General features: G+C 35.2%; 1 protein-coding gene across 1 annotated transcript in view; it reads right to left on the bottom strand.

Moving 5' to 3' along the window:
* Positions 1 to 15,217, bottom strand: part of Prmt3 (protein arginine methyltransferase 3) — a 114,443-nt gene that overhangs the window by 48,771 nt on the left and 50,455 nt on the right. Inside the window, exons 10-12 of the mRNA XM_013019647.1 lie at positions 13,952 to 14,030; positions 3,214 to 3,401; positions 879 to 965 (exon numbers count right to left, since the gene is read on the bottom strand). Of these exons, the coding sequence (XP_012875101.1) occupies positions 879 to 965; positions 3,214 to 3,401; positions 13,952 to 14,030 (354 nt within the window). The remainder of the gene's footprint in view (positions 1 to 878; positions 966 to 3,213; positions 3,402 to 13,951; positions 14,031 to 15,217) is intronic.

The raw sequence follows: 15,217 nt of genomic DNA, 5'->3' as shown, positions 1-15,217 counted from the left end.
AAAAAAGGAAATAAAACCCAACAAATAATGGTCTGGAGGTGTGGCTCAATGGTGGACAACCAGCCTAGTAAGTGTAAGATGCTGAATTCAAAAGCCCAGTCCTGCCAAAAAATCCAGAAAAGCCCCCCCCCCCAAATGAGGTCTAATTCTTCTAAAGCCCATACTTTTCTTAGTATCCAAGCTGCTTTCTAAAAGAAACATAAATCAATGTCAACTCCTTATTTTTCATAAATAAATATAAAGCATTTGAATATATATATATATATATATATATATATATATATATATAAGTGTTAAGAATTACTAGGAGTAGGATATAAATTTTTATCTTTGAAGAGAAAGTTGAATGCTCTTGATTAATTCTAAGATTGATAATTATTTTATAAAAAAACAGAAAAATTATGCAGACATAATTTCCTACTGTTTTGTCTACTAAACTAACCTAACTTTCTTGAAGTCTACTCACCTATTAAATCAGATCTGTTCAGTGGCCTAGCTAAAGCAAAAATAGTCTGTCAAAAGCAATAGTTGTTTTCATTTATCAAAAGCCTGATAATTAATTCATTAGCCTGACAGTCAGTTACACTGACGGTAAATTCATGAAAGTAGGTTGAGTTCAAGTGGCTCTTGCTTGTAATTCTAGCTACTCAGGAAGCAGACATTATAGTTTAGAAGCCAGCCCTAGCAGGAAAGTCCATGAAACCCTTAGCTCCAATTAACTACCCCAAAAGCCAGAAATGGAGCTATGACTCAAGTAGTAGAATGCTAGCCTTGAACAAAAAGCTCAGGGACAGAGTCCAAGCTCCAAGTTCAAGCCCCAGGACTAGCACAACAAAACAAACCAGAAAAATTCATGAAAGCAGAAATGAATAGCTTACAGTGCATATGGATGACTTTGTGATCTTCACGGTAAAATCTGAAGAAAATTCCAAATCTGAGATAGATGTGGTAAGGCAATCTATATGCTATACATTATAAAGAAAAGAAAGGAAGAAGTTAGTTAAAAAATACAAAAAAAAATCAATCTTTTACACACACACACCCGCCCATACACAGGATTGCTGTGAGCCATTGTTTTGCAAATTTGGATCACTTATAGTCCATTTTGGAACTTTTTCCAAATATAAGGATTACTAACATTATTATTCAATTTTCTTTAAATCAAATTAGTATCTTTTATTTGATTTCTTATAAACAATAGTATATTAAGTTATGGCTCTGATCTGCTAATTCTTCTAACACAAATAAATACTTTTTTGTGTGTGTGTGAGAATACCATACAGAGGAGTTACAATTACATGGGCAAGATGATACTTTCAAATAAAATTATTTTTCAGTCATACCTTTCCTGTAAGTTATGTGTAATTACCATCAATATTTAATAGAGAATAGCAACTCTAAACCACACGCTAATAAAAGGAAAATGTTTTACTAATTCATTTAGGCAAGTTTATTAGACAAAGAACAATAATGGAAACTGAATAATAAAACTATAAAGATTCAACTCAGGGGAAAAAGAATAGCCAATTATCTTTGTTTTTGCACTCTGCTCTGGTCCAAATTCATGTTGGACATCACTTTTTAAACTATAGTAGCCTAAATAGGCTAAGGGCTGCCACTGTTGGGTTGCCGTGAATAGAGCAAATAATAACCCAGTAAACAGAATTCAAATAACCACATACATGAGGCATGAATAAACAGTTTCAAAATAAAGTAAGAACAAAGTTAAATGTGGTTATTGTTTATTTGTGGGGCAGGAACACAGAACAAATGATATTTAAATGTTAGATTTTATTTTAAAAGGTATACTTATACCTTTGTTCTTCAGTCCTAAACTTTTCATTTTAATTATTTGTTCACAGCAGTTCTGGAGATTAAACAAAAAGATGAGAGAGAGAGAGAGAGAGAGAGAGAGAGAGAATAGCACTCTTCTCTTTCTGCTCTGCCTTAAAGCTAGGTTAGCTGAAATTGCACATGCTTGCTCTGAGCCAAACAGCTCACATAAATCCCTTAGTCAGTGTACCAGAACAATGAACAACCCAACAGTCACAGTACTGGATGTTGGTTTTTTTTTTCCCCCGTAAAAGCTGAATGCAACTTAATTAGGTTTATTCCTGTTGAGAAACACTGTGCTTATTATTCTGTGCTTATTTTAATACTTTTTAAAAAAAGAACTTTAATAAACATGCTTAATCTAAATATGTTTACTTAATATCTACTTAGCACAGAAAGTAATACGATTTCTCAGTAAAGAGAATTAGGAATGTGAATGAGAGAAGTTAAATTGTGTGAGACACATAATAGGAATGAATAATCTGCTGGGGGAATGGGGAGCCAGAATAAAGCCAGGAGGGGTCGGTGAGGCAGATATGACAATACTGCCACACATTTTGCCTTTATTAAGCCACAGTGAATAAGAATCAATCAAGCAGTTCAAGAATCAGATTAAAATTGAGTAAAAAGAATTTAAATTTGTGCAGAGAAAAAAAATTTGTGCAGAGAAAAAAACTTCAAAGGGATGGCAAAATCAAGTATAAATACTATGACCTAGAGTTGCTTTGGACAAAAGTTAGAAGACATCTACATTTAAAATCAACACATAGGGCTGGGAAGGTGGCTCAGTGGTAGAGTGCTTGCCTTACATGCATGAGGCCCTGGGTTCAATTCCTCAGCACCACATAAGCAGAAAAAGCCAGAAGTGGCACTATGGCTCAAGTGGTAGAGCACTAGCCTTGAGCTGAGGAGGTGAGGGACAGTGCCCAGGCCCAGAGTTCAGGCCCCATGACCGGCCAAAAAAAAAAAACCAAAAGAAACCAAAAAAATCAACACATAGATGGTCCTGTATATCACCACACCCTTGGATTCAACCAACTGTGAACTGAGAGTATTTTTTTTTATATTGCAGCTTTACTGAGTATTTACAGAACTTTCTTTTGGCTGTTCACTGAACAATATAACATAACTCTTTACATAGAAATGTATTTTACTAAGTAAAAGCAATAAAAACTTTTGAAGTATATGGGAGGATGTGCACAGGTCACATGTAAACACTACATTATTTTGCTTAAGGACTTTCATGCATCCTTGGATTTGGTTATTTGCAAGGAGTCCTGGAACACAATCACCCAGATAACAGAGGAATAGATGTACCAATTTCAATAACAAGAAAAAGGGCAACACGGTTATAAAAACAAAAATTGGTGAAACACCTACCTTAATACTACAAGGGTCTGAAATAAGAGTCTTTGGATCTAACACTTCCACAATAGCTTCTGGAATAACTGCTTTCTTCATGCAGGACATGTTGAAGCCATAGACATTATCCCAGAAAGCAATTCTTTCAGCATGTTTATTCACATCACTCACTGCCACCAGGTTTATGGTGCAAAGGTCAGGGTAGACTACAACCAATAAAATGCCCAACATAACAGTTACTTTCCTTTCACAAGAGAATATAGTTTTTAAAAAGCTAAATATAAATACCAAATCCCTCAGTATGATTACTAGCAAGGAAGATGAATGAAGATAGAGGGTCAGGGAAAACCACCAAGTTCCCTCTTGTTGGCATACTTACTATCAAAATTAAAATGAAGATGCCACCAATGAGCCTCTGTTAAAATTATTAAAATAAACGATACAGATGTTTATCAATATGAAAACTTAAAATGTACCATCTTAAAAAAGGTACTCTTGGCCAAGTGCAGGTAACTCATGCCTGGTATCCTACCTACTCAGTAGGCTGATATTGGAAGATTGTGGCTCAAAGCCACAAAGCAGTAAAGTCCATGAGACTTTTTTTTTTAATTGTAAAGCTGCTGTACAGAGGGGTTACAGTTACATTAGTAAGGCAATGTACATTACTTGTTGATCATTGTTACCCCTTCCCTTGCTGTTGTCCCACTATCCCTTCCCTCCCCCATTCCCCACCCTCACCACGAAGTTGTAAAGTTCATTTCCAATATACTGTCCTGTGGGTATCCTTGTTGCAATGGGTCATCCTGTGTCCTTGTTTCAGCATTTTGTTATTCCCCTTCCCCTCCCCAAATTAGACAGATGTTTATATAAGTTGGTACCAAAATCAAGTACAGTGACAACATGGGATATGCCATAGGGGAAAGAACATATAAACATCCATGAGACATTTTATCTCCAATTAGACACCAGAAAGCTGGAAGTGGAGCTTTGGCTCAAGTGGCAGAGTGCTAGCCTTGAGCAAAAAGCTCAGACAACACTCAATCCCTGAGTTCAAGCCTCAGGAATAGGAAAAAAAAAAAAAGGTACTCTTTACCACATACCCTCTAAAACATGCAGAAAGGGTCAAACTAGTTAGGAAGACAGCATATAAAAAAAGTGATGTAATGGAATTTCATAGTTCTTTTAGTATATTAGAAAGTATTTACGAGCATTAAGTAGGTGTCAGGCATATGTGCCAATCTAAAAACTGTGCACGTATCTTTACCCTTAAGAAACTTAACTTAATGTGACAATTACTAACAAAGGGAAAGCATGAAGTACTTGGGAATTGATAGGAAAATCAACTAGTTCAGGCATGGCTGGAGCCCAGATAAGAACCTCAGGACAATTTAGGAGTGTGGAGGAAAAGAATATATTGTAAATAAACTATGCATAAAGGGTGACAATAAACTGCAATCTAATTAGAAAGGAGACACATGTTTAGAAAGGTACCTCAGTAAACCACGGTTGTAAATTGGTCTTTAGTCAAATAATAAAAATCCAGTGAAAAATTTTACATAGGATATAGTAACATGATGATATTTATTTTAGAAAAAAATGGAATGTAATATGAAGAATGAGAGAATATAACACTAAAACAGAGACAAATTAAGGAATAGTAAAAATTCAGTCATCAGGGAAGTAGGGTGATGCCTACGGGACCAGAAAAGAGATACTTAGAAAGTAGAACCAGGACTTTAACACTGATTGGCTGTGACAGTGAGGAAGAGGAAGACTCAAGGATGACTGAGTTTAATTTCAGTAATGGAATGGATTGTCTTATTAGCCAAAGTGGGGAATAAATACGGGCAACTTAGGAGTCATATAAAAGTTTACTGCCTATGTCATGAACAGATAAAAATATTCAATACAGAGCTAACATACATTTCTGAGATTATAAAAATAAAATTTTAAATAAAAATTAGAGTCCTTGAGCATATCAATGGAAATAAAAGTTAGGAGCTCACAAATTCAAGGGGTAGAACAAAGTACACAGTAAGTATGAGAGTTTAAGGGGGAGAAAAAGAAAAGGAAGCTGAAAAACTAGGAGCACAGAAAAAAGAGACCCAAGAGGGGGCCACTGGGTGAATTATATAAAAAAATGATTTAAGAAGAAACTCTACTGAGAACAAAGTCTTAATGATACAAAACTTGAAAAATATGCTGTTTTTCTTTTGAAAAATAAATAAGAAAACTAACTTCAAATCTCAACTTGTAGGTGACTCATGAATTAAAATATAAACCATAGATTCCCTTATCAACAAAGAACAAACATAAATATATCAAAGAAATGGAGAAATTCCAAGATTCATTAGCTTCAGACTTAAACAGTAGAGAAATTATCCTTTCCTAACCTCAAACTTTATTTCCATCCAAAACATTGGAAATTTAATTACTCGGTGACAACAGCACTAAGTTTTCCTCCAAACAAAACTCAAAGTAAGGTATCTTGGCATCAAAACAACTGCTTCTCAGTCTACTTTATGAGATACCCAGAAAAAAGAAATATGACTACTTCACTGGTAAGTTTCCCAATTCATTTCCACAGAGCATGTGAGGAATGTGTGCTAGCTGCCCAGGGCCAGAGTCCACTGCCTTGTACGTCAACTGTTCCTTTCATTCCCTCCTTCCATCATGAACAGGTATTGCTTCCTGAGTGGGTTTAAATTGATGACTAATACAAATTCTATATAGTAACTGGTATGTTATTTGGAATGATGACCAGCAAGAGATCAGCTATAAGGAAAAGTGTTTAATTTTTGGAAGCAAATCTGTAAGTTAATGAACACTAAAGAGACAAAGAATTCTGAAACACTAGCTATTTGGATAGCTTTTTTATTGGCTTTTGCCATGCTGTGACTTGAAATTTTATCTTTATTGAGAAGCAGAGAAAAGGAGCGGGCTGGGTCAACAAACTTTTTTTTTTTGTAAACTCATTATTTTAGGTTTTGTGGGCTATATGATTGTTGTTCAAATTACTGTTTTCCTAGAAAGACAGCCAACAGATGGGGAGATGTTTACCAATAATACATCAGACAAAGGCCTAACATCCAATATACACAAGGAGCTCAAGAAACTAACCCCTCCCACACTAATAAAACTAATTGCTATATGTGCAAGGGAGCTAAGGAAAAACTTCTTGAGAGAAGAGGTAAGATGGGCAAGGAAATACATAAGGAAATGCTCATCATCCCTGGATATAAAGGAAATGCAAAGCAAAACAACTCTGAGATCACATCTCACCCCAGTTAGATTGGCCAACATTGTGAATTCGAAAAACAAATGTTGGTGGAGAGGTGGGGAAAAAGGAACCCCATTGCACTGTTGTTGGGAATATAAACTAGTATAACCACTCTGGACAGCAGTCTAGAGGTTCCTCAAAAAACCAAACAATCATAGATCTTTCTCACAACCCAGCCATACCATTCTTGGTCATCTACCCAGAATATCATGAGCCAGAATATCATAAAGATAGCTGCAGAGACTGGAACTGTGACTTAGTGGTGAGTGCCTGCCTGGCATGCATGAAGATCTGGGTTCCTCAGTACCACACAAAACAGAAAAAGCTAGATGTGGTGCTGTGGCTCAAGTGGTAGAGTGCTAGCATTCAGCAAAAAAGGTTCAGGGACAGTATCCAGGCCCTGAGTTCAAGTCCCAGGACTGCCAAAAAAAAAAAAAAAGATACCTGCACATCCATGTGATTGCCACACCATTCAAAATAGCCAAGATATGGAAACAGGCCAGATGTCCTACAATAGATGAGTAGAACCAAATAATGGAGGAACCTAACAATGGAATTTTACACAGTCATTAGAAAGAATAAAATTATGCCATTTGCAGTGAAATGGACGGAACTAGAACAAATCATGCTAAGTGAATTAAGCCAAGTTCAGAGAGACAAACAACACACGATTTCTCTGATATGCAGAAATCAGACCTAAAATACACTTTGATATGATAAATTATACAGGATTCTAGACACACACACACACACACACACACAGTGAGACTAGAAGAGGATATTCTTTGAGAAAGAAACATAGGGCTCAGAAAGCCCTGGTTTGATTCCTCAGTACTATATATATTTATTTATTTATTTATATATATATATATATAGAGAGAGAGAGAGAGAGAGAGAGAGAGAGAAAGCTGGAAGTGGCACTGTGGCTCAAGTGGTAGAGTGTTAGCCTTGAGCAAAAGAGGGACAGTGCCTAGGCCCTAGGTCAAGTCCCAGGATTGGCAAAAAAAAGAATAGCTGGCTTGCGGTTTATTCCTATAAGATAGAGAGAGACAAAGAGAGAGAGAGAGACAGAGACAGACAGACAGAAAAGGTACAATGTAAATGTGCCTCTTCATATCTACATAAAATCATATATATTTATATACATATCAAAATGAACATCAAGATATGGAAACAAGTGGTCTCATTTTTTATAAAATTATTTTGTTGATGATTCTGTCTTCTTTATGTATGGCTTGTTCACGTGTATATCTATGGAAGAGTGTGGTGGGGAGAGGGCATAGAACTCAAGGGAAAAAGGGTGAAAAAGTGCAGCAGTGGAGCTCAATGGACACTGATGAAAGTGAACTATACAACTCATGGGTGGAAATGTGAGGAGGGAGCATTGGGCGAGAGTGAGAGAAGACACTGTATGAAAGGAAATGTACTCATTACCTGACTCATGTAATTATAATCCCTCTGTATATCACCTCTATAAAGATAATGAGGTAAATTTTAAAAAATAAAAATAAAGAAATATATCATTTCAAAGATTTAGGAAATTACTGTTTTCTGTTATCAGTGTGAAAGCAGCCACAAGCAACATGTAAACAAATGAGCAGGGCTGTAATCTTTTTAAGACTTATGTATAGATAAGTCTTATAAGGCATGAGGAGGGTATGATTAGGGCCATCATAATGTTGCTACTTCTATATCCTATGAGTTATATAGTACTTAGCAAAGTTCATAAAGTTCTTCACTTTAGAATACTATTAAAAATCACAAGTGAAATTTCTGATATCACCAATCTCTCTATCAGATTGAAAAAATAATGGCCCCTGAATCAAATCCAGTCTGCTGCTTGTTTTTGTAAAATAAGGTTTAATTAGAACACTACCATATCTATTTGTTTACATATTATCTTGGCTGTACTGTTATAGTGGTAGGATTGAATAGTTGGGGCAGAGACCATATGGCCTATGAACCCAAAAATACAGTTAGCTTTTCTAACTCTACTTCAAGATATGATATATTACATATACCATGAAGAAAAATGGTAATTTTTCATAATACAAATTATACCTTATTGAAAGTAATAAAATAACTTTGAAACTAGTCTGATACTAGGAATAAAAAAAGAGGAATGTTTTACTTTTTCTAGTGTTAAGGTCTATTTTCCAACTTAGTCATATTTCACAAAGAGAAAAATTATAGTTTTAGTAATTTGAAACAAAATAATTTTTAAAAACCTCTCAGTAAGACCTGTAAATATTCACGAAGATGTATAATCACAGTTATAGGTCTACACAACTGCCTAAATTCTAGGCTCCCTGAAAGAACTGTGAATAATCCTTTCACATTCTAACACATTTGTCATTTGAATTTTGTCAGATAGAAGCTATAATTGAATAATTATTGTGTTTGTAGGTGAAATTAACAAAGCGCTGATTGGACAAAAGAATCCTCTTAACAGACCATTTATAAATTTCTGGCTTTGACATCTGTGTCCTTCTCGATTCACTGCCCAGAATTCATTTGTCACTATACCAGCTCACTATGCTGGGAAAGCCTTTATCTCCCAGAAATATCTCGAAAATTTTGGACAATAATGGATGAGATGCACAATTCTAGTAAAACACAAGTAACTGTTTGTATATAAATAACTACAAAGGAAAAATGGTTTTAAACAAAAGAAGATATTCAGTCAAAACAAATGGTGCTTTCACAACAAAAGGACAATACTCACCAAGATTTAGTGAAGTAACGAGGCAAAACTCTCAGTCAACATATATAAAAGGAAATGTACTATGAGGTCAATAGATCAGTGGATATATTGTGAGTCAAATAAGCTTAAACAGCTTCCAATTTATATATCAAGAATATCTTAGAAATTAAATATTAATTGGAAACTGAGCCCAGCTCTCTATCATTAACTTATAAATGACTAGGCCCATGAAACTTAGCTAGGCTAACATGTAGCTGCAATGCGCTTTGAAAAATTAGTTACTGAAAAAGGTAGCAAACAATACTAGTGAAACATTATTGAAAAAAGCCAAACTAAGAAATATGAAAAAAAGTAAAGCTGAAGATGTGGAAGTAGACAGTAAACTAAGAAACTGCTAAAGGAAAGCATTAAACACTATGACAGCCAATGGCTGTTAATACTTGATAGAGTACATGACAGTATAGAAATGGTGAGGTATTACACAAAAGGCAGGGGCAGGTGTTAATACCACAATGCTTAAACGTACTTAACTTTTTAATGTATAAATCTAATTATTAGTAATTACAGAATTAACACTTACTGAACAACTGTTTACATCAAACATTTAAAAATGACTGTTGATTTTTTAAAAACTGCATTATTATCTCATTTTACAGAGAAAGAAACTCAAGTTCAGATAGGTTAACTTGCAAAAATTACTACTCTCCATAAGCCAACATAACCACTAGTCAACTGATGAGCTTAAAGTCTGTCTATATAATCCACATGCTTTCCATTCAACATGCTATCACATTTGATACATTTCAAAAGGAAGACAGAAGAACCTTGTCTTCTTAAAGCAAATGGGTAACGTGGCAAGAAGAAAAAATAAAAGGGAAAATAGATTGAGAAAGATCAGATAGTGATAAAAATTAATAATTAACTCAGGAAAATGGAAATGTTCAGCCCTATTTCCTTCACTCTCAGTGAAGGGATGACATGATAGGGCAAAAACAATCAGTAAAGAGAAAGCAGCAGAGCAGAAAGGAGAATAGTAAGATGCATGGCTCAGTATGCAGAGAAATCATGTATGCAGAGAAACAATCACAAAAGTACATTTGTAAATCTGGAGTTCAGAACAGACTGTTTCTGATTTCTGTGTCAACAGATTATATGTTTATTATATATTATTATATATATATATTATATATATATAAAATGGAATTCTATGCTTTCATGAGAAAGAATGACACCGCCCCATTTGTTAGGAAATGGAAAGACAGAAAGAAATCATATTAAGTGATGTAAGCCAGACCCAAAGAAATATAGGTCCCATGGTTTCCCTTATTTGTAATAGTTAATATACATCTAGAATAATCTTATCAGATGAGCAGAAAAGCTCAAAAGCTATGTACATATGACCATATAAGATGATACTAAGTGAAATGAACCCAAGATATAGGCACAAACGGTTTTTCTTCGTCGCTGTTGTTTTTAATGTACTATGTGAATTTTTTTGTTTGTTTCTTTCGTCTGTTTTTCCCCCTATGGTATATCCCCTGTTGTTACTGTTCTTGATTTTGGTACCCTACAACTTGTTTACACATTTATCTAATTTGGGGAGGGAAAAGGGAATAATACAATGCTGAAACAAGAACACAGGATGACCCATTGCAACAATGATACAAGACACTATGTTAGAAACAAACTTCACAACTTCTCAGGGAGAGGGAGAAGTAAGGGGTAGTGGAGAAGAGAAGGGATAGTAGGAGAAAAAAAAAAGGAGGGGGTGACAATGTTTGACAAGAAATGTACTCATTACCTTACTCATGTAACTATAACCCCTCTGTTCAACACCTTTATAATAAAATTAAATTAAAAGAAAAATAACAGAATTCCTTAGGTAGTTTGCTTTACCCAGCCAGCTAGGCACCTGGATCTCCAATTTCCAGTGAACAGGAAATCTGTGGTTTATAAAGCAAAAAAGGCTCTTCCCCATAGATTTTGGTTCATAAGCATCTGGTGAGAAGGTCTGAATACATACACATATAACATATATAAATGAAAAGTCCCTGTGGGATGATTGTGATGGTCTTCATAAAGATAAATTAGAAATGACTTAGAAAGTGGTTATATCACTACTTCTGCACTGTACTGGCTAAACAATTCTCAAGTTTATGTTTCCTTAAATATAAATTGAGGAAAATAGGTTTAGTTTTGACTTCTAAGGGTAGAAACCCCTCAATATAATGTACATGGAATGAAAGGCAATGAAAGTAACACTTCTTGCTAGTAGCATAAAAAGGTTCCTAAATTATCTTTTATAAAATTTATGATTTTATAAGCTATTACTGATTCACGATTGGTTTCAGAAAAGTAAATTATTTCTGTATTCTCTAAATAAGTATGCAATTTGAATTTGTTCCATTCCCAAATGTGTCTACTTTGATTCATTCCTGAATGTGTCTACTTTGATTACTTGACTAATGTGTCAGCTTCTACATTGAAACTGACTCTTTACCATTTGTAGTTAGTAGATATTTTGTGGGAAGGTTCAAATTATTCATTTCTAACTACTTATAACTGAAAAGACTGTTTCCTGTCTTCCTTAAAGGATTATAGACATAAAATAATTAAAACTGTGAAGTATGTAATAGCAGAAGTAAAATTCTAAGGCTTCTATAAGACCATTAGAAGGAACAAATAAACTTAGTAAAGTCATAAGATATAGGTTAATAAATAAAAATCACCTGTATTTTTTATACTAGCAGCAGGGAACAGAAAAATCACAAACATTACTATTTTTAAGAGTTAAAACAGTTAGGTACCAGTGGCTCATATATGTAATCCTAGCTACTGAGGGGACTGCAATCTGAAGACTGTGGTTCAAAGCCAGAATGTACTGAAAAAGTCCAAGAGATTCTTATCTGCAATTAACCAGTCTGCTACCCAGGCTTCTTATAAAGCTACTGTGATGAAAACAGTAAGGCATTAGGGAAAGGACAGATTAAAGATCAAATTAAAAGAATGCAGAAATAGACCCACGGGAATATGGTCAAATATGAAGTGATGCCAAATGATTCATGAAAAAAAGACAGCATTTTAACAAAGGGTACTAGAAAACAGCAACAGCAACCACACACAAAATTAACTTGAAGTGAATCATAAACTTCAATGAAAATATTTAATACTTCCAGAAAACAGGAAAATTTGGTATGACCCTGAGTAAAGTACAGCTTTTGTAGATAAAATATCTTTTGTTTTATTTTGTATTCAGGGCCTTTGCTTGCTAGGCTGGGGTACTACTGCTGAGCATACCTCTAGCCCTGCTTTTCACTTGTTATTTTTAGAAGAAGGTCTCCCTTCTATTCTGGGTACAACTGAATCACTACCCACCTACTTTTTGTCATCCAAAAATCTTTCTGTTGTACTGGGATCCCAGGCATATTCCATATCCCAAAAGGTTATGAGGATTCTAATAATATAAACAGGGTATAACTAGTGGCTCAAGTGACAGAGCACCAGTGTGAAGCCTTGAGTTCAAACCCCAGTATTGCTACTCCTCCCACCCAAATATTACATATATATAGACAACTGTTGTAAGGTAAAATACACCCAAAAATTCTAGTCAGGTTCATGGGAGAGATTAGGAATCCATTCAACTGTATTATGAAAAGAACTATTGTTGTAGAGAATTTTCTCTGTACAATCTATTTTGGTCTTAGGAGTTTCAACTGTACTACAGCTGCCAAGGTAAGTTTGAAAAGGATGAATGGACAGGCGGTATAGCTATGCTCCAGTGCTCTGTCACTACTTTAGCTTCTCTCCCCTTTCCATCAATTATGGACTGACTGTGAAACCATTTGCTAATCCTAAAGCTTTGAGATAAGGAAGGTAGTTACCAGTAAATGAAGAGAGACATATGCTATTCAATTTAATCTTTTTTTTCCAAACTAGGATAAGAACTCAGAGCCTTATGCTTGCTAGGCAAGCACTCTACCACTTGCGCTATATACATCCAGCCCTTCAATTCAGTTTTAATGATTGAAGTCAACTACCACATATGCTCCTATAGCTACGTTCCAGAAGCTGTGGAGCTCCCTGAAATGATATAAAACATTAATCCTTGCTCTTGAGGACAACATTTGTTCAAGAAAAGGCTTGTAAAACACCATTTCACTTGGAGTAAATGCAATGCTTTCAAGAAACATGAGACATTTAAAAAAAAGGGGGGGGGCTTCCAAATTTACTGGGTTGTGGTGCTTTAAGCCTTATTAGAAACCAAATAATCACTATTTAAATGGTATCATTAAATTTCTCAGAAGCCAGGTTTACTTAGAAGTTATGATAATCTGACAACAAAGTGAATAATGTCCAACTTAATATGAAATATGCTACTGGGGAAAAATAAAACAAATGATATGAGTATTAAAAGTGAAAAGTTATTTCTTTTAGATTTCTTATTTGAATATCAAAAAGCTTCTAAAGCTTAGTCCTTATGTTATTTTCAAAATCCTTTATAACAAAAGTCTTCTTGAAAGTTCCATCAAAGGATTTTAAAAATAAAATTCTTTACAACAAAGTGTTCTTGAAAATACCATTAGCTTGCCATCCTACATCTTATATAATGTTCCACTCTCAACAATATAGTAAATGAATGTTTCTTCTAATGGAAGCATCTTTCATCTCTATTGTGAACTTTCTCAGCCATGAATAGTTTATTTGAAATTCAAAGGTTCATTTGGTTCTGCCAGACTGAAATTACATTAATAAAACTAAAATTTTATACTCACCCGATCCTCCTTTTGCCAAGTATTTGTTCTTGGCATAAAGAACAGAATCTAACATAGACTCAAAAAGAAGAAAATAGCCCTGCATAAAAACAGAAAAAAAGGATTTAAAAAATGTACAACATTCTTATGAGCAGATCAATTTAAATATTTGAAACTACTCCTTTAACAACACAGAAATATTTGTCTCTGTCTGCAAAGTCATTAATTTTTTTTCAGTAAATTCTTCATCTAATAATGACTAAAAAATCATGACTAGGTAGGTAGGCAGTGGACCCAGTACATTATCCTGAGTCTTCTTACCCATGGTTCCACTTTCCACAAGATTGTTTCTGCATCACTGCAAGTAAAATTTCAGATGACAACTGATAAACTCTCTTATTCTCTGTGATGTTGCAATACTTGTCTATAGCAGTGGTTAGATCCTACCTTTGAGGGAACATGTAATAATGTTGGATATTTTTCACTGTTACAACTGAGCCTGGGAGCTGGTGGGTGCTACTAACATCACTGGGTAAGCCATGAGAGCTGCTGAACAGCACACAACACACAGAGCAGCCCACACAAAAACCACCTGGCCCAAAATGTCAATGATTAAGGTTGAGAAACCCTAGTCTGGAGTACCAACTCCCAAAGTGTTTCCTGTCTAATAAACTTCCCTTTGATTAAACAAGGGGAAGGATATCCTTACACAGATGCTATATACATCTAATGTCAAAATATGTGAGATGTCAGATGCCATCTTAGGTTCGTAAAAATGGTAAACAGACTTGTTGAAACATATTTTAATCAGGTATTAGCCTTTTTTTTTTTCCTGTCATGGGGCCTGAACCCTCGGCCTGGGCACTCTCCCTTCAGGTAAGGGAGTAGCAGCACCCTACCACTTGAGCCAGAGCACTACTTCCAGCTTTTTCTGCTTATGTGGTGCTGAAGAATCGAACCCAGGGCCTCATGAAGGTGAGGCAAGCACTCTACAACTGAGCCACCTTCCCAGCTCCCCTCTTTTTTGACTATAGACTTGTTATTTAACATCTATGGAAACCTTATAGACTTAGTATTGCTTGAAATAAGAGTTCATTGAGGGTGGGAGGGGGGAAGGGGGTGGGGGGGAGGAGGAAAGGAGAAGGATTGGGATGGGGGGAGGGGGGAGGCTGGAAAGGGATGGGAAGGTTAAACAAAGGAGGAGGCTGCAATGCTTGGTAAGAAATGTACGCATTATCCTGCCCATGCAATTGTAACCCCTCTGTACAGAATGTTCACAAATAAAAT

Source organism: Dipodomys ordii, unplaced genomic scaffold (genome assembly GCF_000151885.1).
Source record: "Dipodomys ordii isolate 6190 unplaced genomic scaffold, Dord_2.0 Scaffold46, whole genome shotgun sequence".
Classification (NCBI taxonomy): domain Eukaryota; kingdom Metazoa; phylum Chordata; class Mammalia; order Rodentia; family Heteromyidae; genus Dipodomys; species Dipodomys ordii.
Note: the sequence above shows the minus strand (reverse complement) of the source record. Positions and strands in the feature narration are given on the sequence as shown.